Source organism: Choloepus didactylus, chromosome 1 (genome assembly GCF_015220235.1).
Source record: "Choloepus didactylus isolate mChoDid1 chromosome 1, mChoDid1.pri, whole genome shotgun sequence".
Taxonomy (NCBI): domain Eukaryota; kingdom Metazoa; phylum Chordata; class Mammalia; order Pilosa; family Megalonychidae; genus Choloepus; species Choloepus didactylus.
The window spans coordinates 205,917,302-205,943,832 of NC_051307.1; the positions used below are offsets into that span (position 1 = coordinate 205,917,302).

The following is a 26,531-nucleotide window of genomic DNA, read 5'->3' on the forward strand; positions in this document are numbered from 1 at the left end:
AGCTCTGAATTACATATTTGAATAGGATTAAAAGGGAAATTTTAGGTTGTGTATACATTACCAGAGTAAAAAAATTAAAAAAAAGAATCCACGGAACTGCACAACACAAATAGTGAACGCTATATTAAACCATGGACTATAGTTAATAGTACAATTATAAAAATGTGCTTTCATCAATTGTAACAAACATACCACACCAATGGAAGGTGTTAATAATGGGGTATATAGGAATCCATATTTTACGCATGATTGTTCTGTAACCCCACATCTTCTCTAACAAAAAAAAGAAAAAAGAAGTAACTAATATATGAGTACCTACTATGTATGTGCTCAGCACTTTCTACGCGTTGTATATTTTTTTTTCTTTTTTTTTTTTTACGTGTTGTATATTAAATAATCGGGCACACATCAATGCCCAACACATGGTAAGCATGATGTAAGTTTTGATTGATTTTTATCATATCTTATTTAATCCTAACCATTCTATTTAACCCATACATGATAATTCTATTTTACAGATGAGGAAACTGACACTCAGAGAAGACCAATAACCTGTCAGTTCATATACGTAGAAGCAGGGGTAACCAAAGTTTAAACCGTCATCTGATTCTAGGGCCTGAACTCCTCCAGTATTCCATGCTTTTCTTGGAGCTCAGAGAATACACAGATACTTGGGGTATCTCCTGTACCATCAAGTGATGGCCCTAGATGATTTACACTTTAGTTCTTTTATATATTTATTTGTTTAACTTCAAAGTTTCATAATGTTCTATGAGAATGGCAAGTTAACTAGGAATCTGGATGGCACCTATAGGTGTTGACATCCATAAATTTCATCTAAAATATTATTCACATAGATATTTAAACTACATTAATTCATATGAAAGGACAAAAACCTAATTTTAAAGACTCTCTGAAATACTAAATATTTGTAAAAGTAAATATAACTTTCTTATTCTTTAAATGAAATGATCATCAAAGTAATCTCTGATGAAGTGTTTCCAAACAAGAAAATTAACTAGACTTTTGCTTGGAGTGTTAAGATTCAGGTTGGTTCTCAAACAGGTTAAAATTCCCACTTTACTCTTATACACTCTGGTTTCATCACAACACAAGGCAAAGTTAAGACCAGTTCATATTCAACTTGCTCCAACTCTGTAATCATCACCGCTTGTACCGTACAGTAAGCAATTTTTTCTACCTCTTCCTCGCTACCACACCCCACATTTGTTCAGATGGCAAAATCTCTAGTTTCACTTAATGGATCATGATTAGGCAGCCAATCTCATTACTCTTTGCCAGATAATTTTTGTAAGTCTTCCTTGTGGCCATGTGACCTAGTTATGGCTAAAGAGAAGGAAGAGAACCTTTGCTGCAGAGCTTCTGGGAAACGTATTTTAATTCCTACGAAGAGAAGCAAGATAGCCAAGAGTCTTTTTATTATCACTCAGTGTTCATTTTGCAGTGGTAATTTCCACAACTAAGATCAGTGAGCACATTTCATTAAAATGGATTCAGACTATGCTATGTATTCTATTTCTTTTAGGGCCTTTGCACTGCTAGATATGGATATCCACTAGAAGTTAAAACTCCAGAAGGACTTGCACTGACTCAACCAGCTACTATTTACTGAAAGTCTGTTATGTGCCAATCTGTGCTGGGCACCAGGGTTCAGTAATGAATAAATCAGACTAAAATCCCTCCTCCTATAGCAGAGTTGGTGCTCAATAAATACTTGCTGAATTAATTAATTGCAAATTTAAATGTTAATAAACTAAATATTGGTAGAATAAACTATTTTTAAGTTATAAAATAGTAAGTTTAACTTAAACAACTATTCAGATAATTTTATATATTGTATCTCCCAGACCAAGCAATTTTTGCTTTTACATTAAAAGAAAAACACGTACCTTTGATACCACAGAATATTTAATGTAAAAAAATACTGGCAGGTAATCATACTTATTATGAGCAAACTGGAAAATTTCCAATTTCTCAACAAAAAATATATATGTGCAAACTGAAAAGGAAAAGTGCTCCTTCAGCATTAATTCTGTTATAATATCTCTAAGGAATATGTTTAAAGAGTATACTAACTACAAGAAAGTAGTCAGTCCTAAAACCCAGGGGCAACGTCCTCTTTAAGAACATCAACCTGATGCATCCGCCTTCCCCATAATGTCAACACCCCTTTTCAATATGAACAAGTTAGGGTGGTCATTGCCTAGACACCCCTGAAGATTGAGAAAGAGATTAAACGAGGGGAAGGGGTAGCAACAGACAAGATAGGATTTAACAAAGGATTATGAATACTGAATCTGTATATAAATATAAATATATATGTGTATATATATGTGTGTGTATATATATATATTTTTTTAGATGCTAGGGTATTAGAATAGCTAGAAGGAAATAACTGAAATGGTGGAACTGTAACCCATAACATTTTTTGAAATGTGCACTACAGCTCTTCATTACATTGTCCTTTGAAAGTTGTCACCTTTCTGTATATACATTATATTTCACAATAAGGAAATAAAAGAAATTGTGGAACTGTTAGTCATTTCTTTGAAATTTACTCCCTAACTACCTGTTAAATTGCACTTGGAAAGTTATCACTGTTTTGTATATATGTTAAATTTCACAATAAAAAATGTATTTAAAAAAAGTACTCAGTGAGTATTTAAAACGAAATTCAAAAATCTGATTTCTGGCAAAAAAAAAAAAAAAGAAAAAAGACCATTGTGAGAGGTAAAGAAGGGAAGTGGGTTAGAAAAAATAACGAACATTTCTAGTTACTCATGGATTTCAATATCCTTCTTCCCTTGTTCTCCCTCCAATTACCATGATCAAGAAAAATGGGTTATAGGACTATAATTTTGACGTCCGGTAGGCTAGCCTAAAAATCTAAGACACTTGATCAAATTTATAGTAAGCCACAAGGGAGTCCTTGGGACAGAATAATACTTAGAAGGGATCACAGAGCAATAATTCAGAAATATTAACATAGTTTAACTGTAAGAGCTCAGCCACAGACAAAATAAAACAGAAAGCTAAAATAAAGGCCTCCAAATTTTTGGATGTTCTTAGCTCATGGGTAAAGAACAAACCACAGACCAAAAGACCCCATAGTTTTAATAAGGCACAGAAAGTCACATACTTGACTTGACCTTCTAAAAAGCTACCTATGTGCTCACCTCAGTATAGGCCAACTCCCAAACCGGAAGATCAATGGGAGGAGTAGAGAAAAAGTCTGAAAACTCCCTCATAATTACACTGGAGATAATTCAAAAAGGTCAATTAAAGACACACCAAATGCACGTACACATGCCAGAATAAAAGACAACATGAGACTGGACCCAAAGCAATCTCCATCTGACAGTCCACACTTTTCCCTCACTAAATTCCTACTTGCCCTAGCTATGATTTATGTCTGAAAATTCTCTGACACAGAGAAACAACTGGAAGCAACATAGGAGTCAGTTACATTTCATTAAAAACAGGCTATTCTCTTGAGAAGGATGAAAAGTCAACTGAAGCTGAATAGTGAGTATAACTAAATTTGTTCTACCTAACATCCAGCACAGTTAATATCCTGAAAAGGATCACTAAAGCAAAACCTATAGGGGTGCCTAGAAAAGAGCACAGGCCTTTGACTCTGTGGTTTTGTCTCCATCAGTTGGGCAAAATGTCTCTCTGAATAATGAACAATCCACATGCTAGGGAATAGCAACTAGTGATATAATAGACCAGAGTAACCATAAAAATGGGACCCAACTTAAATTCTATGGTCTAACACTTACTAGCTCAGTGTCTTTATCTGTTAAATACATCAAAGGGTTGCTGTGAAGACTAAATGATGATTTATATAAAATATGACACCATAAAAATAGCAGGTACCTAATAAATTCTATTTATTAGAATATTAGAAATATTAGATATATATGCAAGTATATATATAGGCAAGTATGTCATCCCAGCTAAAGAACTGAAGTATCATAAATTCTGGAGGCTACTGAACCCTGAGGAACATGTGTTTTTCCAAGAAGCATAACAAGAAGGGCCTGAAGAAGATGCAAACCAACAATGCCAAGGCCATGAGCGCACATGCAGAGGCCATCAAGGCCCTTGTAAAGCCGAAGGAGGTCAAGCCCAAGATCCCAAACAGCGGCAGCCGCAAGCTCAATCGCCTGGCCTATATCACCCACCCCAAGCTCGGGAAGCGTGCTCGTGCACACATCGCCAAGGGTCTCAGACTCTGCCGACCAAAGTCCAAGGCCAAGGATAAAACCAGGGCCCAGGCTCCGGCTCAGGTTACTGCTCCCGGTCAGGCTCCCAAAGTGCCCAGGCCCCCACAGAGGCTATTGACTAGAGCCCTCTGCCTGCCAATGAGGATAAAAGGACTGGTGTGACCCCAGGGTTGCCATGTGCATGAGGCTGGGTCCTCCTGTGCTATTTGTACAAATAAACCTGAGACAAGAGCTGTCAAAAACAAAAACAAAAACAAAAACACAACCCTACAACTTCTAAACATATTTAAGAAGTTTAATAAAAATGTTAAGTGATAAACTTAGCCCTTATAAGGGAGAAAATCAACATGTATGAATCATCAACACCGTATCAAAAACAGTCCTGGTAACTTTAAATAGGAAGTGAGATATGGTAGGTTTGTATAGGTTAGAGTGAAATAGCGACACATCCCAAAGTAATCTGGGCAGAAAATAAAAATATATATGCAGGCCCCCCTCTGAGGAGCTGGGGGAGGATGCGGAAGTGTTGGACTTCCTCACCTGGACTGTTGTTCTCACAAACACTCGAGACTGACGGCTTGACATGCTAAGCTCTCTATCATGGGACTTGCCCTTATGAAGCTCGTTACTGCAAAGGAGAGGCTAAAACTGCATATATTGTGCCTAAGAGTCTCCCCCTGAGTGCCTCTTTGTTGCTCAGATGTGGCCCTCTCTAACTAAGCCACCTCGGCAGGTGAACTCACTGCCCTACCCCCCTACATGGGATATGACTCCCAGGGATGTAAATCTCCCTGGCAATGAAGGATATGACTCCCGGGGATGAATCTGGACCTGATATTGTGGGATTGAGAACATCTTCTTGACCAAAAGGGGGATGCAAAATGAAACGAAATAAAGTTTCAGTGGCTGAGAGATTCCAAATGAAGTAGAGAGGTCACTCTGGTGGACATTCTTACACACTATATAGATAACACTTTTTAGGTTTTAATGCATTGGAAAAGCTAGAAGTAAATACTTGAAACTGTCAAACTGCAACCCAGTAGCCTGGAATCTTGAAGATGATTGTAAAACAATGTAGATTACAAGGGGTGACAGTGTGATTGTGAAAACCTTGTGGATCGCACTCCCTTTATCCAGTGTATAGATGGGTGAGTAGAAAACTGGGGACAAAAAACTACATGACAAATAGGGTGGAATGGGGGGGATGATTTGGGTGTTCTTTTTTACTTTTATTTTTCATTCTTATTCTGATTCTTTCTGGTGTAAGGAAAATGTTAAAAAATAGATTGGGGTGATGAATGCATAATTATATGATGGTACTGTGAACAGTTGATTGTACACCATCGATAACTGTATGGTATGTGAATATCTCAATAAAACTGAATTAAAATAAACAGAGGGATATAAATGCTGGAGAAAATGTGGAAAGAGGGATGTACCTAATCACTGTGGTGGGAAAGTAGAATGGTGCAGCCCATCTGAAGGGCAATGTGGTAGTTCCATAGGAAGCTAAGCATGGGGTTGCCATATGGTCCTGCAACTCAGTTATTGGGTAGATACTCGGAAGAACTGAGAGCAGAGACACAAATAGACACGTGCACAGCGGTGTTTATGGTGGCAGTATTAACGATTAGCAATGGATGGAGGTGGCCTAAGGATACTTTGGCTAATGAACAGATGCTGTGAACTGTGGTGTATGCATACAATGGAATATTGAGCGGCTGCAAGAAGAAATGAAGTTGTGAGGTATGCACCCAGGTGAATGGACAGTGAGAAAGTATGTAGAGTGAAATAAGCCATAATCGAATAGACAAATATTACAATGCCTCACTAATATGGACTAATTATAATGTGCAAACTCTAAGAATTGAATCTGAGAGTACAGGTTATTAGGGGAAGGCTTATGATAAAGTTTCCTAGATTGTAAGCTCTTAGAGCAGTCACATCTATTCCTGAGTTGTAACGGTTATCTCTAAATTCTGAGATGCTGAGCTGGTCAGTCCCTGTAACTTCGGGTATCTGTGAGACACCTGAGACTCAGAGTCAGAGTTTGGCAGCTATGAATGTCAGCATTACCCCATACAGCAAATGTTAAAAAAGCTGAAAAACAGATCAGACTTCAATTAGAGATATGAATGAAACGGACTTCATTAGAACTAAGGTAAACCAGACTAAAGGGAAAACGGTAATATTGACTGTGTTTTAAAACCTCAATTTCTGTGTGAGACCAAAGGAAAAAATGTTTGGTGCAAAATCTATACTTTCTGTAGCACGCTATATAATTTAACTTGCATGGTCAGTTTATTCAAAGACCATAACTACACGGAAGCTTCAATAGGGGGTGAGATCTGGTTGGTTTGTACAGGTTAGTGTGAACCCCAATACATCCCAGAGTAATTTGGGCAGAGAATAAAAAGTATTTGCAAAGCCCACTTGAGAGCCTGGGGGAAAATGTGGAAACATTAAACTTCCCAACCTAGGGAACTCCTGATATTCTCCCAGGCACTGGGGACTACCAATGGAGTAGGCCAAGTACTCAGTCTTGAGGCTTGCCCTTCTGAAGCTTGTTACTGCAAAGGAGAGGCTAAGTCTATTTACAATTGTGCCTAAGAGTCACCCCCAGAGAACCCCCTTTTGTTGCTCAGATATGGCCGTCTCTCTCTAAGCCCACTCGGCTGATAAACTCACTGCCCTCTCCTCTACATGTGACATGACTCCCAGGGGTGTAAATCTCCCTGGAAACATGGGACATGACTCCAGGGGATGAGTCTAGACCCAACATCATGGGATTGAGAAAGCCTTCCTGACCAAAAAGGTGAAGAGAATAAACAAAATAAAGTTTCAGTGGCTGAGAGATCTCAAATGGAGTCAAGAGGTCATTCTGGAGGTTACTCTTATGCACTATATAGATATCCCTTTTTAGTTTTTAGTATACCAGAATAACTAGAAGGAAATACCTGAAACTGTTTGACTGCAATCCAGTATCCTTGATTCTTGAAGATGGTAATATAACTACATAGCTTAAACGATATGACTGTGTGATTGTGAAAACCTTGTGGCTCACACTCCCTTTATCCAGTGTATGGACAAAATGTAAATAAACAATGGGGGGGTATGAGATGTTATAGGTGTTTTTTTTACTTTTATTTTTATTCTTATTCTTATTTTTTGAAGTAATGAAAATATTTAAAAAATTGATTGGGGTGATGAATGCACAACTATGTGATGATACTGTGAACAACTGACTGTACACTTTGGATGACTGTATAGTATGTGAATATATCTTGATAAAATTGCATTCAAAACAAACAGTTCCTCAGAGTGACGTCATCAACATGGCAACGTAAACAGCTATGAAAACTTCTCTCCAGAGATTCAATGAAAAAAAGGACAATTCTGAACTCTTTGAAACTATAGAGGAGGACACAGATTGGAGAAGGACCCTGCAAATGACGAATTGATGAAAGAGATGAAATATCGGTAGGAATCAAGAGTCTTGGACCAGCCAGTCCTCTCCTCTCCCCCTCCCTTGGTCTCAGTGTGGGAAAGGCACAGCATCAGCACACGGGACCCCTCCCACCAGAGACATAGCAGTGAGACATGCACCCACTGTTTGAAGACCCAGGGGACAGGGGAGGACACTTCAAGACTGAGATCAGTGATGGAAAAAGAGACTGAGAAAATATGGACAGAGACTGTTTCCAGCTCTGGGTCTGAAAGCCTTCCACACGCTTGAGGGAAACAGCAGCTGGGGGCCGTTTCCTTACCTTGGGGACAGCTAGAGCAGTGGGTCAGCAGAGTGCGTGCTTTGCCACAGGTGGAGCCCCAGACTGAGCCAGATTTTGGCCAGCAAAGTGAGGGCATAGGAATCATGCAGTTTCAGCTCACCTATGTGGACAAAGCCTGTGCTCGGAGGCAGAGCAGCTTCTGAAGACAATTGTATTACTGAACAGCACCATCTGCTGGACAGTCTGGAAGGGCAAAGGAATTTATAAACTTTTTAAAAGTTGCTCCAGATCTTTCTTAGGATCACAGGAGCTGGTCTACATGCCCTGTACAGAATCCCGGCCCTGGTTTGGCTGAGAAATATGGAAGACCCAACTGTTAAAGCAGAGCTTTAAAACAAACCCAGGTCCTTCTGGCCATCAGAAAACAGAGCACCACTGGAAGCCAGCACATTTGTATTAGCACACACAGCAAACTTGCTGGGGTGCCCAGTGCCTACCTCCCATCCCTGTGACAGGCCACGGTGGGCACCTGATTTGGGGTGGGGTGGGGCAGGGAACTGGGAGGCAGAGCCAATCTGAAAACTGGCCAGCGAGAGGAACAAAGAAAAGATATAAATCAAAGACAACCAACAAGAGAACCCAAGACAAAAGAGAAAAAAACAACCTCCAGACTAAACTAATCAAAAAAATCAGATGCCTAGACACTAAAAACTCACAAGCCACACCAGGAAGCATGAAGACATGGCCCAGCCAAAGGGAACAAACACCTCAACTGAGATTCAGGAGTTGAAACAACTAATTAAAGATGTTCAAACAAATCCAAATCAAATCAAGAGCACCTCCCAACTCCAGAGCAATGCCGCTGCCCCTAAGGCATCCTTGGGGAGACAGGGTGATGGTGAACAACTTCTACAAAACACTGGGCCATTGGGTCATTGTCCGCAAACTTAAGGAGCATGCTGAACATTTAATACAATGACACAAGGAACAAATGTAAATTATTTAGAAAAAACTTAAATTATCTAGAAAACAATTCTTCAGTAACTTTTCTAGTGCTTCCAGAAAAAGAGTAAACTTTTGGTTACTATTAGAAATATTCTATAAAACATGTTAAATCTGTAAAATAATTAGGTGCAAAGAGTTAAATGGCATAAGGGGAAAAAAAGCCTAGATTATGCTAATTAATTAGGAATCTAATTAAACTCACATGCAAGATATAAAAACAAAACCCTAACTGGCAGAATGATAGTCTATTTACCTGTTATTTTGTTTTGTCATTATTAGAACTTGGTTGCAAGCTTGTTATTTGTTTTTGTAGAATTCAATACCCACATATACTAACCCACATAATAAACATCCTTCTGAACAACAAACATGCCTACATTAAATACACAGAAATTTTTGATATAAATTCTACATCTTTTAAACAACAACAAAAAATTCCGCCCTCTCTACTTTTCTATTCTTTCCCTAAAAACAACTTGTTTTTTTTTCCTACCATTAAATTATTATTTTCATAAGCTTAAATACAATATAATACTACAAAGTATACTGGTTTTCTAAGATTAGCACTTAGCAATTCTAATTTCTAATGCTTAGCACAAATTTATTTATATAATTATTTCCAAATAAAAAGTCTAATAAAAAAAGGAAAAAAAAAAAAACAGTCATTCAACTAAGAAAAAATATCATCATAAAGGTAAACAGGATCAAAGACATGCCCTAAAGCATTGACAACTTTTTTTTCTATTTTTCCTCAGTATTTTCTTATAGGAAATGAAATAAAGTATTATTCTCTATTAAAGTACAAAACAGAACTCAATACAGTTATTGAAATTCATATTAAATGCCTCCAAAATGAAATTCTGAAGATTATATAACAGACTTAGGTAAATCTAGTTTGGAATTTTGTGACATAGATGACAAACAGGAGTCAGTCACTCCTTCTTAACTTGTAAACCAAAATCTAATGCCTCAAGAGGCTTAATGTCAAATCTAACTATCAAAAGTCTTAAGCTCACTTGAAATTCCTCTCAAAGCAATCCTTAAAGAAAAAAAAATCATTAAGCCTTCCAAACACCAGAGTACTGAACTCTCCTGAATCTTTAACAAAATGTCCAAGTCATACTGCTGAACAATTAGACTTCAAAGAGGCACTTTAATGAAAAAGTCCTGTTCACCCCCAAAAAAGGAAAAGGAAGGAAGGAAGGGTGGAGGGAGGGAAAAAAAAAAGATAGGGAAGAGAAGAAAAAAAGAGAGAAGAAAAAAAGAATAGAGAAGAAAAAAACAGTTTCCCTGATTTTAACAAATACTATGGTAGGAACTAAATAGGGTGTTTGCCCTTGGGAATTGAGACATTACACACTCTTTCTGAAACAAGCAGATAACCCTAATAAACAAGCATTACTACTGTGGAGCTACCTAGCAAACCTTGCAATTTTGGAGGGATATTTGGAGGGTGTTTTTCTATGACCTGGCTTCATGCTAGTAAACATGCGTTGTGTCCACTGAATGGAATTGACTGGGGGTAGTTTTATCATCTATATCACTAAAATTTGAGCCTCAGATCTCAATATTTCTCATCCTTTAATTCAAAAAGGTGACAAGAAAACTAAAAAAAAAACATGAAAAGCATCCCAAGTCTGAAAATCTAATGCCTTACTAATTAAAAAAAAAAAGAATTTCAAAATAATACATATATAAGGGGAATAAAAATGGCAAAAACACATTTGTAAACAAAAGGCTTAACAGTAATAAACTTCAACTAAAATCCTATAATAACATGATGTTTTTGCACTTTAGTCTATATGCTAAATAGATGTGCTTAATTACAGGTTTCTTTGGCAGTATTTTTTATTTGTAGCGAAGCTATTACATCTGATACATTATACTACACATAAAAGTCCATTTTAAAAGACACTACTTTAAAAATTGACCTATTATACATCTGTAACACACTAGCTGTTCTGCTGCACTGTTTATATGCCTGCTACATTACACAGCAGTTACTTACAAAACATATGACCTTTATGTGCTGGAACTAAATTTCTATAACTTCAAGGGCTAATTGCAGACTGATCAGTTATTGTATAAACCTTCCCCATTCCTGGCCCCACCCATTCACTTAGCTCTGACCATTCAAAGCCTGTGGCTCCTATTAGGAGTTGATCTGCTTAACAAAACACTACAAAATTTGCTGTGACATTAGATTTGTGTTTAAAATAAATGCAACGAGAGGGAAAAAATATCATCCCTTTAGGGAAGTATTCTGTACACAGAATTAACAACTAAGATACAAATATATATATTAAAAACCCAATAGGATTTATGTCAACTTTACAACTTTTCTCATTTATCGTTAAGATCAAGGAAACCCTTTAATAACATAATAAAGCAGCATAAGGAACAGCAGCATCACAAATCAAAGCTGTAGGGAAAAAAATCAAGCTATTATCATATTCTCATTACAAAATACTATGCTGGGACAAGATAAGGTCAAGATTGCAATTTGCTCTTATAAAGCAGTAATTCAGGGTACAGCCTATGCTTACAAAGCAGGTCTTGAAGAAGAGTCAAGTACAACAATTTTATACAAAGCTTCCAACAGAAGGATTTGTTCACAATCCATTACTGTAAAGGGAAAAACAAAACAAAACAAACACCTCAACTGGTTAATTAGGTGAAACTGTGTACCAATTCAACTGGGAAATGGTGCATTAGAAAAAATATCTACCCAAACAACTTGCTAACAGAGTCACTGCATTTGTAACTAAAAAGATCAGAAACAACTATACCCCAACAAGGAACAAAAAAAGAAAATGAGAATAAATTTCTATTTACAAAAGTATTCTGGCTAATAAATGATGAAAGAATGACAAAACTCCCAATAAATTAATGGCTCTAGGTGTTTAATCATCAATAGCAGTTAACGTTACAAAACAAGAGAAAACCTGAAAGATTACAAGCCTACTGGTAGAAGAATACAACATGAAATAAAGTCTCCCCCCCTCCAAAAAAAAAAAAAATCAAACCTGAATCTGATCGCAGTCCTAAGTCTAACAGAGAACACAGAGGAACACATTAAATAAAACCATGGTGATGCAATTAGTAAAATCCAAAATGAAAAACTCTACAATTATCTGGTTTCATCATATAAATAAACTGCAAAGGGAGAGAGAGAGAGAGAGGGAGAGAGGGAGGGAGGGAGGGAGGGAGGGAGGAAGAGGGGCAATACAGACCTAAAAAGATTTACTCTGAAATTAAAAAGAAAACTAAAAAACTATTCACCAGAGCATCAAAAGAAAACACGAATAAATTAGCAAAAGATGTACAAGACCTGTACACTGAAAACTACAAAATTTTGCAGAATGAACTTAATGATGATCTAAATAAATGGAGAAACATACCATATTCACAAATCAGAACAAAGATTCCAAGTTAATTCAATGGAGAAAAGGACAGTATTTTTTTTTAATGGGCAAAAGATTTGAATGGACACTTTAACAAAGGAGATAAATGAATGGCAACTGAGCACGTGAAATGATGCTCAACTTCATTAGTCATTAGGGAAATACAAATTAAAATCAATAAAATATTATTACACACCAACTAAAACAGCTAACCTAAAAAAAGCTAACAATGCCAAGGATGTGGAACAACTGGAGCCCTCAAACAATGGCTTGGTGGGAATGTAAGATGGTCAGCAACTCTAAAAACAGTTTGGCAGTTTCTTAAAAAGTTAAACATATACTTATTTGAAATCCCAGCAAATTCCTCTCTTGGGTATCTACCAAAAAGAAATGAAAACATGTCCACACAAAGACGTGCACGCCAATATTCATTGCTATGAACTTGTAACAGCCCAAATGTCTATAAACTGATAAATGAATAAACTATAGTATATGTATACAGTGGAATATTTCCAAGCAATAACGAGCAAACTACTAAGACATTCAATAACATGGATTAATTTCAAAAACATCATGCTAAATTAAATAAACCAGACACAAAAGACTAAATATTGAAAGATTCTATTTAAATGAAATTTCTAGAAAAGGGAAAATTATGTGACAAAAAGCAGATGAGTGGTTGCCTTGAGCCAGGGCAAGAGCAGTACTGTCTGTACTTGAAGTAATTTTTTGGGGGGGTGGTAGGGAGGGGTGGTGAGGGAAGTGTTCTAAGACTGGGATTGTAGGTGACAGTCACACAACTGTATAAACTTACTAAAACTCATCAAACTGTTCTCTTAAAATGTAAAGTATGTCTCAATGCTGGGTGGGTTATTTTTGGCTGTTTGTTTATTCTTAAGATGAGACACATAAAAAACCAAATGCAATGAGTGCATTTGGATCCTACAAACTGTAATTTAAAAAAAAAGTATACCATGTATGAGACAATAAAAATTTGATCTCTATTTTGCTATTAACAAAAAAGGGGCAGACGAGCGCCTTTGAGTGTCCGGCCTGGAAAACCACAGGAATGAACAGCCAGAGCCACGGGCAAGTGGGTGAGTGTCCAGCCCGGAAAGCCGACAGGGAAGGGGTAGCCAGAGCCACAGATGAGTGGGTGAATGTCAAGCCCGGAAAGCTGCCAGGAACGAGCAGCCAGAGCCACAGACAAGAGTAGTGGGGAGTACCCTTCCATGCCCTGGGTACCCACCTCTGTACCTGATGTGGGTGATAACCCTACACAGACCTGCGGCCAAGTGCCCCTGTGCCAGGGACTGGCCATTGCAGCAGGCAGATAAGCGCGAAAGGGGGTGGCTTTCACGCCCCATGCAGCCATCTTTGCAGCTGGCTAGGAGACACCCCTTCACAGCACTTCAGCCGAAAGCTTCCTTGAGAGAATTTGGGATTTAGCAGGCTCACGATGGCATCCACTCTTCCTCCACGGAAGCCCACGGTGTCCACAGCCTAGAGGCAGGGGCGCTGCATGGAAGTGCCAGGAATCCTTCTCAAGTCCCAGGGACCCGTGGATGCCCCGCAGAGAGGAACTATGGGGCATGTGAATTGGAGGGGGAGACGCACAGTTCTACAGCCCCTGGGTATGCCACCTGCAGCCCCGGGAAAGGCTGAGATCACTGTGTCCTGGAGTTGTCTCCCTGCCAAATTCCACAGGGCACATCCTCCACCCACAGGGCTCGTGGTCCCCATCGAACACGGAAAATTGGTACACTGCTAGGACTTCCAAACAGTTTGGACCCGCACTAAGTACACAGATGAAGTTGGGGAGAACTGGCTTCAGGGTAAGATGTGACCCAGGAGAGCCATCTGCTGATAGGTCAGGGAAAGTGCACTCCACCAAGCAGTAGCTCTGTCAAACTACAGACAAGTGTTCAAATAAGCCTGCATATACTAAAAGAACCCTACCAAGATAAGCAAATGCCAAGAGGCCAAAAAACAACAGAAAATTATAAAGTATATGAAAAACCAGAAGATATGGATAATCCAAATGCCCAAATTAAAAAAGCCAGAAGAGACACAGAATTTAGAGAAATTAGTTAAAGAAGTACTTACAAACATCGGTATCATGGCTCAGGATATAAAGGATATGAAGAACCTAGAAGAGCATAAAGAAGAATTTGCAAGAATAAATAAAAAAATAGCAGATCTTATGGAAATAAAAGATTCTGTTGATCAAATTAAAAAGATTCTTGAGACACATGAGACCAGATTTGAAGAGGTAGATGAAAGAACAAGCAAACGCGAAGACAGCAACATGGAAAGTGAAAGCACAAAATTACGAATGGTGAAAAAATCGAAAAACTTGAAGTAGATCTCAGGGAAATGATGGACAATATGAGAGAACAAATATAAAAATCATGGGCATTCCAGAAGGGGAAGAGAAGAGTAAAGGGCTAGGAAGAGTGTTCAAAGACATTGTTGGGGAAAACGTCCCAACCCTTGTAAATGACATAAGTATGCAAATCAAAGATGCCCAACGAACTCCAAATAGAATAAATCCAAATAAACCCACTCCAAGACATATTCTGATCAGTTTGACAAATGCTGACGAGAAGGAGAAAGTTCTGAAAGCAGCAAGAGAGAAGCAATTTACCACATACAAGGGAAACAACATATGACTAAGTAATGACTACTCAGCAGGCACCAAGGAGGCAAAAAGGCAGTGGTATGACATATTTAAAGTTCAGAAAGAGACAAATTGCCAACCAAGAATTCTTTATCCAGCAAAGCTCTCCTCCAAATTTGAGGGAGAGATTAAAATTTTCACAGAAAAACCAATGCTGAGAGATCCTGTTAACAAGAGACCTGCTCTACAAGAAATACTAAAGGTTGCTCTACCAGCTGAGAAAAAAAAAGAAAGTAAAGAAGTCTGGAGAAGGGCAAAAAATTAAAGAGTTTTAGTAAGAGTATCTTAAAGGAAATAGAGAGAGGAAAAAATACATCTGACAAATAAATACCAAAGGGTAAGATGGCTGAGTCAAGAATTGCCTTCACAGTAACAACATTGAATGTGAATGGATTAAACTACCCTGTTAAAAAATACAGATTGGCAGAATGGATTAAAAAATATGAACCATCAATATGTTGCTTACAGGAGACTCATGTGATACCCAGAGACACAAAGAAATTGAAAGTGAAAGGATGGAAAAAAATATAATGCAAGCTACAATCATAAAGAAAGCAGGGGTAGACGGTTGCTGCAAAGGAGAGGCTAGGCCTCCCTGTATTTGTGCCTAAGAGTCTCCTCCTGAATGCCTCTTTGTTGCTCAGATGTGGCCCTCTCTCTCTGGCTAAGCCAACTTGAAAGGTGAAATCACTGCCCTCCCCCCTACGTGGGATCAGACACCCAGGGGAGTGAATCTCCCTGGCAATGTGGAATATGACTCCCGGGGAGGAATGTAGACCCGGCATCGTGGGATGGAGAACATCTTCTTGACCAAAAGGGGGATGTGAAAGGAAATGAAATAAGCTTCAGTGGCAGAGAGATTCCAAAACGAGCCGAGAGATCACTCTGGTGGGCGCTCTTACGCACACTTTAGACAACCTTTTTTAGGTTCTAAAGAATTGGGGTAGCTGGTGGTGGATACCTGAAACTATTAAACTACAACCCAGAACCCATGAATCTCGAAGACAGTTGTATAAAAATGTAGCTTATGAGGGGTGACAATGGGATTGGGAAAGCCATAAGGACCACACTCCCCTTTGTCTAGTTTATGGATGGATGTGTAGAAAAGTAGGGGAAGGAAACAAACAGACAAAGGTACCCAGTGTTCTTTTTTACTTCAATTGCTCTTTTTCACTGTAATTATTATTCTTGTTATTTTTGTGTGTGTGCTAATGAAGGTGTCAGGGATTGATTTAGGTGATGAATGTACAACTATGTAATGGTACTGTAAACAATCGAAAGTACAATTTGTTTTGTATGACTGCGTGGTATGTGAATATATCTCAATAAAATGATGATTAAAAAAAAAAAAAAAAAAAAAAGAAAGCAGGGGTAGCAATATAAATTTCCGATAAAATAGACTTTAAATGTAAGGACTTCAAAAGAGACAAAGAAGGACACTATATACAATAAAAGGGACAATTCAGCAAGAATAAATAACCACCATAAATGTTTATGTACCCAATCAAGCTGCTCCAAAGTACCTGAGACAAACACTGGCAAAACTGAAGGAAGCAACAGATGTTTCCACAATAATTGTAGAAGACTTCAATACACCACTCTCTCCTATAGATAGATCAACCAGAAGACCAATAAGGAAACTGAGAACCTAAACAATGTGATAAATGAATTAGACTTAACAGACATACATAGAGCATTACATTCCAAATCAACAGGATATACATTCTTCTCTAGTGCTCACAGAACTTTATCCAAGATAGATCACATGCTGGGGCATAAAACAAGTCTTAACAAGTTTTAAGACTGAAATTATTCAAAGCACATTCTCTAATCATAATGGAATACAACTAGAAGACAATAACCATCAAAGATCTAGAACATTCACAAATATCTGGAGGTTAAACAACACACTCCTAAACAATCAGTGGGTTAAAGAAGAAATTGCAAGAGAAATTGCCAAATATCTAGAGACGAATGAAAACGAGAACACAACATACCAAAACTCATGGGATGCAGCGAAGGCGGTTTTGAGGAGGAAATTTATAGCTCTAAATGCATACATTAAAAAGAAAGAAAGAGCTAAAACCAAAGAACGAATGGAACAACTGAAGAAGCTAGAAAATGAACAGCAAACCAATCCTAAACCAAGTAAAAGAAATAACAAGGATTAAAGCAGAAATAAATGATATAGAGAACAAAAAAAAAAACAATAGAGAAAATAAATAAAGCCAAAAGTTGGTTCTTTGAGAAGATTAACAAGATTGAGAAAGCCCTTAGCTAGACTAACAAAGTCAAAAAGAGAGAAGACCATAATAAACAAACAATAAATGAGAGAGGCATCATCACTGCAGATCCTGAAGAAATTAAAAAAATTATAAGAGGATACTATGAACAACTGTATGCCAACAAACCAGATAATTTAAAGGAAATAGACAATTTCTGGGAAACACATCAACAACCCAGACTGACCAGAGAAGAAACAGAAGACCTCAACAAACCAATCATAAGCAAAGAGATCCAATCAGTCATCTAAAAGCTTCCCACAAATAAAATCCCAGGGCCAGATGGCTTCACAGGGGAATTCTAACAAACTTTCCAAAAAGAACTGATACCAATGTTACTCAAACTCTTTCAAAAAACTGAAGAAAATGGAACACTACCTAATCATTTTATGAAGCCAACATCACTCTAATACCAAAACCAGGTAAAGATGCTACAAGAAAGGAAAACACAGGCCAATCTCCCTCGTGAATATAGATGCAAAAATTCTCAACAAAATACTTGCAAATCAAATCCAAAGACACAATAAAGGAATCATATACTTCAACCAAGTGGGGTTCATTCCTGGCATGCAAGGGTGGTTCAACATAAGAAAATCAATCAATGCAATACAAAACATTAACAAATCAAAAGGGAAAGGTCAAATGATCATCTCAATAGATCAGGTAAAAGCATTTGATGAAATTCAGCATCCCTTTTTGATAAAACACTTCAAAAGGCAGGAATTGAAGGAACCTGCCTCAATATGATAAAGGGCATATATGTAAAACACACAGCCAACACAGTACTGAATGGTGAGAGACTGAAAGCCTTTCCCCTAAGATTGGGAACGAGACAAGGGTGCCTGCTGTCACCACTGTTATTCAACATTGTGTTAGAAGTTCTAGCCAGAGCAATTTGGCAAGACAAAGAAATAAAAGCATCCAAATTGGAAAGGATGATGTAAAACTGTCATTATTTGCAGATAGCATGATCTTATATTGGAAAACCCTGAGAAATCGATGACACAGCTACCTGAGCTAACAAATTTAGCAAAGTGGCAGGATACCAGATTAATGCACAAAAGTCAGTAATGTTCCTATACACTAATAATGACCTAATTGAAGAGGCAATCAAAAAAAAAATTCCATGCATAGAAAGGCTAAACATCATTCAGATGTCAATTCTACCCACACTGATCTACAGATCCAACACAATTCCAACCAAAATTCCGACAATCTACTTTGCAGTCTTGGAAAAGCTAGTTAATAAATTTATTTGGAAGGGAAGGGGGCCTCAAATTGCCAAAAACATCCTAAAAAAGAAGAACAAAGTAGGAGGACTTATACTTCCTGCCTGAAGCCTATTATAAAGCCACACTGGTCAAAACAGCATGGTATTGGCACAAACATAGACATATTGATCAACGGAATCGAATTGAGAATTAGGAAATAGACCCCCAGATCTATGGTCAACTGATTTTTGAAAAGGCCCCCAAACCCACTGAAACTGGGACAGAACAGTTTCTTCAATAACTGGGGCTGGGAGAACTGGATATCCATACCCAAAAGAATGAAAGAGGACCCCTACCTCACACCCTATACAAACATTAACCCAAAGTGGATCAAAGACTTCAATATAAGAGACAGCACAATAAAACTCCTAAAAGATAATAAAAGGAAACATCCTCAAGACCTAGTAATAGGAGGTGACTTCTTAGACCTTATACCCTAAGCACAAGCCATGAAAGAAATAATAGACAAATGGGAACTCCTCAAAATCAAAAGCTTCTGTGCCTCAAAAGACTTTGTCAAAAAGGTAAAAAAGCAGCCAACTCAATGGGAGATAATATATGGAAACCATATAGCTGATGAGAGACTGATATCCTGAGTATATAAAAAATATCCTACAACAACAATAGTACATAAATAGCCCAATTATAAAATGGGCTAAAGATATGTGTTTGGATATATTATGTCCTTGTGCCAGTTTGGATGTATTATGTCCCAAAAAATGCCATGCTATTTAACGCAATCTTGTGGGGGCAGACATATTAGTGTTGATTAGGTTGGAATCCTTTGAGTGTTTCCATGGAGATGTGACTCAATCAAATGGGCGAGACCTTTGATTAGGTAATTTCCATGGAGGTGTTACCCCACCCATTCAGGGTGGGTCTTAATTGAATCATTGGAGTCCTACAAAAAGAGTTCACAGACAGACGGAGCTCAGAGCAGCTGTGAATGACATTTTGGAGAGTAACTGAGAGAGACATTTTGAAGACGGCCATTCAAAGCTGATGCGGACATTCTGGAAAATGCCATTTTGAAATGCATCCTGGGAGCAAGCAGAAGCCAGCCACATGCCTTCTTAGCTAACAGAGGTTTTCCGGATGCCATGGCCTTTCTACAGTGAAGGTACCCTATTGTTGACGCCTTACCTTGGACACTTTATGGCCATAAGACTGTAACTTTGTAACCAAATAAACCCCTTTATAAAAGCCAATCCATTTCCGGTGTTTTGCAAAACGGCAGCATTAGCAAACCAGAACAATCCTCCAGAAAAGCCATATTCTTAATGCAATCTTGTGGGGGCAGATTGATTAGCTATTGATTAGGGTGGAACCTCTGACTGAATTATTTCCATGGAGGTGTGCACCCTACCCATACAGGATAGGTCTTCATTAGTTTCCTGGACTACTTATGAGAGCTCCGGATGCTTGCTGATGCTTAGAGATGCTTGGAGATGTGGATAGAAGGAGGCTTGGAGATGCTAAACTAAGAGATGAAGCCCAGTTTGCCCCAGAGAAGCTAAGAGAGGACTCCCAGATGCTTAGAGAGAAAGCCACTGGAATCAGAAGCTGAAAGCCACACAACCTGGAAGCAAAGGACAAGCAGATGGCAGCCACGTGCCTTCCCAGCTACCAGAGGTGTTCCGGATGCCATAAGCTATTCTTCAGTAAAGGTATCCTCTTGTTAATGCCTTAGTTTAGACACTTTTATGGCCTTAGGAGTGTAAATTTGTAATCAAATGAACCCTCATTATAAAAGACAATCCATTTCTGGTATTTTACATAACAGCAGCTCCAGCAAAACAGAACAATATGAAAACGCATTTTTCCGAAGAGGAAATAAAATGGCTAAAAAACACATGATAAAATATTCATCTTCACTAGCTATTAGGGAAATGCAAATCAAAACCACAATGAGATACCATCTCACAACAATAAGAATGGCTGCCACTGAAAAAATAGGAAACAATAAATGCTGAAGAGGATGTGGACAAATTGGAACTCTTATTCTTTGCTGATGGGAATGTATAATGGTACAGACATTATGGAAGACAGTTTGGCAGTTTCTCAAAAAAACAGATATCAAATTAATCTACAATCTGGCAATTCCACTTCTCAGTATATACCCAGAAGATCTGAAAGCAGTGACAAGAACAGACATTTGTACACCAAGAGATGGAAACATTCCAAGTGTCCTTAAACAGATCAGGGGCTAAAAAAAATGTGGTATATGCAATGATGGAATACTATGCAGCAGTAAGAAGGAACAAAGTCCTGAAACATACAGCAACATGGATGAACCTTGAAGATATAATGCCGAGTAAAATAAGTCAGATACAAAAGGAGAGATACTGTATGTTACCACTAATGTGAACTCTGTGAAAAAGGTAAAATCATGTCTTATTATGTACAATATTGGGAACCTAGAGATAGACAGAAGCTAGTGAAGGGGAAATGATAATCTAATATGTTCAGATATGTTTATGAAAGTGAATTCAAAGTTTTGGGAATGGATAGGGGTGATGATTGTTTAGTAATGGGATTATAAGTATCAGAGCTGCATTGAAGGTGAAAAGGATTGAAAGGGGTTGTTTAAAGGCATGTTTCCCACAAATCAGCACCACAAATATAGATAGGTGCTCACATGATACACTTCCAAGGTATGACACTGGTACAGAGAGTTGACAACAGAATGGTATATGGGAAATATCTTCCTACTGCATACCAGAGACTATAATTTACCTTACTAGTATCATACAAATACTAGGAACAACTAATTAAGGGCTGAAAAGAGCTATGGGGTGTTCTGGGTCATGAGAATTGTTTAAAATGGAGAGTGATGAGGATTGTACAACTAACTAATGATAATGTGAGCTATGGATGGATTATCATGGACAGAACATATGCTATGTGAACTTAGGAACCCACTAATTTATAAGTCAAGCCCTCAATCTTCAGGCTTGCTCTTGCGAAACCTCCCGTTGTAAAGGGGAGGCTAAACCCATCTATAGTTATGCCTAGGAGTCACCTCCAGAGAACCTCTTTTGTTGCTCAAATGTGGACTTTTTCTCTCTAAGCCCAACTCAGCAAACTCTGCAAATAAATTCATCACCCTTCCCACAGCATGGGACAGGATCCCCCAAGTGAATGAGTCTCCCTGTCAACATGGGACATGGATTCCAGGAATGAGCCTGACCCTGGCATCAAAGGGTAGAGGATGCCTTTTTGACCAAAAGGGGGAAAGAAAGGCAACAAAATGGGGTTTCTGTGGCTGAAGGATTTCAAATGGAGTCAAGAAGCTGTCCTGGAGGTTACTGCTATGCGAATTTCAGCTAGATATGCTAAATGACCACAATATGATAAGCCCAAGTCACAGTAGTCTGGAAAACCCTAAAGAATACCTGGATCCCTAACTGAGACTCTATAAAAGTTTCACTCACTAAGTTTATTCTTCAGAAACATAAATCCTCCAGAGAAATCCTATAACAACCTAGTCCCAAAACCAGAGACAACAGTCTTTTCAAGAACATAAACTGATACGTCCCCTTTTTCCGTAAGTTGACACCCCTTTTCAACATGAAAAAGTGAGGGTGGTCACTGCCTAGACATCCCTGAAGATCGGGAAAGTGATTAAATGGGAGGAAAGGGTAGCAGCAGACAAGATGGAATTTTAAAAAAGATTATGAATACTGAATCTCTATATGATTTTTCCTTAGGTGCTAGGGTATTAGAATAGCTAGAAGGAAAGAAATGAAATGGTGGAATTGTAATCCATAGCATCTTTGAAATTTGCTCTTCAGCTACTTGTTAAATTGTAATTTGCAAGTTATCACCTTTTTGTATACATATTTCACAATAAAGAAATAACTGAAACTATGGTACTGTAACTCATAACATTTTTGGAAATTTCCTATGTAACTACTTGTTAAATCGCACTTTGAAAATTATTACCTTTTTGCATGTATGTTATATTTCACAATAAGGAAATAACTGAAACTGTGTAACTGTAACCTGACAATATTCTTTGAAATTTTCTCTAATTACTTGCTAAATTGCTCTTGGAAAGTTATCACTTCTATGTATATATGTTATATTCCACAATAAAAAAATATGATTTAAAAAAAAAAGAGGTCTGAGAGACAAAGTAAAGAGTGGAGTGAAGGAGATAATTCCCTAAAGTATAAATTGTCCCCAAGATAAGTTGGGGGAGGGCAGGGCCCATTTCAAATGACAGCCCTCCTTCAGAGAATTCAGAATTCATGGGCAGGGGAAAAAAAAAACAACCTAAGCTTGTGTGATGGTTAGGTTCATGTGTCACGTTGGCCTGTGATGGTGCCCAGTTGTCTCGTCAAGCAAGCACTGGCCTAACCATTACTGTAAGGATATTTTCATGGCTGGTTTATAAACCAGAAGCCTGGTTTATTAAATTATCAGTCAATTGATTACATCTAAGATCAACTAAGGGAGTGTCTTCCACAATGAGAGAATCCAATCAGTTGGATTTAATCCAATCAGTTGAAGACTTTTGGGGGAGAAGAGAAAACTTTCATTTCTTCTTCAGCCAGCCAGCCGAATAAATCCCTTTATAAAAGCCAATCCATTTTTGGTGTTTTGCATAACAGCTGCATTAGCAAACCAGAACACTATTGAAGTTAAGTTGGTATCAAAGCATATGAGAATTTTTACAGATTTAGGATGTTAAATTTAAGCCCTATGGTAACTACAAAGAAAATATCACAGCACATACAAGCCCATAGAGACAGAAATTAAGAGTATAGTTTGCCAGGGAAGAGACAGGAGAAATGGGAAGTTAATGCATAATGGGTATAGGATTTTTGTTTGGGGAGATGGCAAAACTTTAGTAATGGAAGGTGGTGAAGTTACCGCAATATTGTGAATGTGATTAATACCACTGAATGGTATGCTTGGGAGTGGTTGAGATAGGAAAGTTGTGTATATGCTCCCACAATGGGGAAAAAAAAACAAACAGCAAGCAAGTAAAGAGACAATGACAATGAAAAGCAATGCCTGATCCTGATGAGATATAGAAAGGCATTCGAAAAGCCTCGTTCCAGTTTGCTAATACTGCTATTATGCAAAATACCAGAAATGGATTGGCTTTTATAAAGGGGGTTTATTTGGTTACAAATTTACAGACCGAAGGCCATGAAAATGTTTAAACTAAGGCATCAACACGAAGTATACCTTCACTGAAGAACAGCCGATGCCTCCAGAAAACCTCTGTTAGCTGGGAAGACATGTAGCTGGCGTCTGCTTGACCCCAGGTTGTGTTTCAAAACGGCGTTCTCCAAAATGTCTGCATCAGCTTCCAACAGCCATCTTCAAAATGTCTGTCTCAGCTCCAGCTAACTATGAGCTCCTTCTGTCTGAGCTTATATAGTGTTACAATAAACTAAACAAAGCCCATATTGAATGGGCGGGGCCACAGCTTCATGGAAATTGTCCAGAGTTATCACCTACAGTTGGATGGTTCACGTCTCCATGGACACTGAACCAATAGGTTCCAATCCAATCCACACTAATACATCTGCCCCCACAAGAATGCATTAAAGAATATGGCTTTTTCTGAGGGACATAATATAATATATACAAACAGGCACAATATACAATGGAATATTATTCAGCCATAAAAAGGAATGAAATCCTGATACATGGACAACATGGCTGAACCTTGAAGACACCATGTTGAGTAAAATAAGCCAGACACAAAAGGACAACTATTGTGTGATCTCACTGATGTGAAACAATTAGAATAAGCAAACTCAAAAAGTCAGAATCTGGAGTATAGGTTACCAGGGGATGGAGTAGGGATAGGGAATGGGAAGTTAAGGCTTAAAATGTACAAGTTCCTATTTGGAATGATGGAAATATTTTCATTAATAAACTAAAGGACAAAGAAAGAAAAATTATTAGAACTTTAAGCTCACACTCCTAACTCAACAATAGTAGACAGCCCAATACCCTCGGTGCTCTGTAACCTTGCAATCACAGCTTTGACTGCCTCAGTGCGTCCCCTCAGGGATCACCTCAGGCCACAGATGTGAACTCAGTCTAGCACAAACTTGATCAAGGGCTGAGGTTAGAATGGTATGTATTCATCTTTTAAAGCAGAAAATGTCCAACTTTCCCAAAGTGGTTGTTCCAACTCACTCAAGTGAGCAAAAGTTCTGTGGCTCCACAAACTTCCTACAGTAAGATTTTTTAATGCTTGCAAATCTGATGAGTGTGTAATGGCATCTCAGTGTGTTTTATTTTGCATTTCCCTGACTGAAATGATGCTGAGCACTTTTTCTTATATTTATTGACTAGTGGATTTCCTCTTTGCATAAGTGCCTATTCATGTCATATTCATTTTTCAGTTGGATTGTATCTATTTTACTTATTGATTTGAAGGTGCTCTTTATATAATCTGATAGTCATATGTGATTAAAATACATTACCCATCTCCTTGAATCATTTCTTATTCTTCTATGGTATCTGTTAGTAACAGTTTTAATTCTATGAAGTAACATTTATCAATCTTTTCCTTCATGGTTAGTGCTTTCTGCATCTTCTTTAAGAAATTCTCCCCCACCCTGAAATCACAAAGATCTTCTCTTATATTATCTGCTAAAAGTTTCCCAGTTTTGCCTTCTACCTTCAGATCTTTAACCCATCTGATATGAGGAAAGACCCAATTCCATTTTTTTACCACATGGAAAACTAGATCTGACTTCAGAACCTAGATTCTTAACCACTAAGCAGAATAGGAAACCAATGAGATCTTCTTTTAGTTAAGGACTTCCTATGCCATGTACTATGCTGAGTACTACTTTATAGGTATTATACAAATATACAATAATTCTGCAAAGTACATTATTACTATTTCCATCTTGCAGATCAAGAAACAGAGGCTAAGAATGTGTCCAAGTTGGTAGAAGTAAAGATGGGATCCATATCTGTCTAATCCAATGCCAGTGTTCTTTCTACCACATCACCCATTTTATGTAAAAATTTGATCTCTGGATAAAAGAGGAAATGGTTCAGGTTGGAGGATGCTGCAGTCACTTTACTCTCCAGAGTCCACTAATACAGTGATGCTTCTTTTAACAGCTGGTTTATTCAATCATTCAGTAGATATTTGAGTGTCTACCACCTGCCAGGCTCTGGGGATGAAGCAAAGCCCTACCTTCTTGGGGCTTATATTCTAACTCGATAGCATGTAGTAGCTCCATGACTATTCTACATGACTCAGTCTTACATTTAAAGAAAACCTTCCTCAAATAACAGAGTGACAGGACTGCAACATGTTACACTGTCATGCAGCTATGCTGAACTTAAATAGCAACTTGAAAAAATCAGAGCGTTCATTCTGAGAGAACCTCCTGAAATAAAGCACTCCCTTTCTTCTTCCCTTCTCCCACAGTTTATATCTTCACTTTTCAAAAAAAATGCTAGCAATATTTCAAAATTACCTTAACAAAATGAGCATGACATCTTGTAACCACCTATATACATCTTGTGCTATTTCTGAACTCTTTTCCATCTCTCCTTAAAAAGATGCTTTACATTAAGTAGTAATAAGCTTCTTCATTTCTTTATTTCAAATTGAATGTCTATGCATATTCAGAAAATTGAAGAATGCTAGAACAGGCAAGAAAAAAAAGTTAATTATGAAAAGCAATGTGAAGGTACCAAGAACTTCCTATATTTTTCCACCACATATTTGCATCTGCTTCCATCCTTCAGCCAAAGGAAAATGTCTTCCCGCAGGTTCCAGATTCCACCCCTTTCATCTCCTTACTCAAGAACATAGAACCTCCAGTTACTCCTTCTCTCCAGCATGACTCTTTACAGGATTGTTTCCATCAGAGCAGCATACAAGCATACTCTAATGATCCCATCTCAATAATAGAA

General features: G+C 38.0%; 2 protein-coding genes across 2 annotated transcripts in view; one reads left to right on the forward strand and one right to left on the reverse strand.

Annotated features, from left to right (window-relative positions):
* SFMBT1 (Scm like with four mbt domains 1) overlaps positions 1–26,531 on the reverse strand; it is a 176,160-nt gene that overhangs the window by 113,494 nt on the left and 36,135 nt on the right. The window lies entirely within an intron of this gene.
* On the forward strand, positions 432–4,412 carry LOC119526898 (60S ribosomal protein L29-like). The gene is made up of 2 exons (XM_037826428.1): positions 432–436; positions 4,028–4,412. The coding sequence occupies exons 1-2, from the start codon at positions 432–434 to the stop codon at positions 4,410–4,412; spliced, it is 390 nt and encodes a 129-aa protein (XP_037682356.1).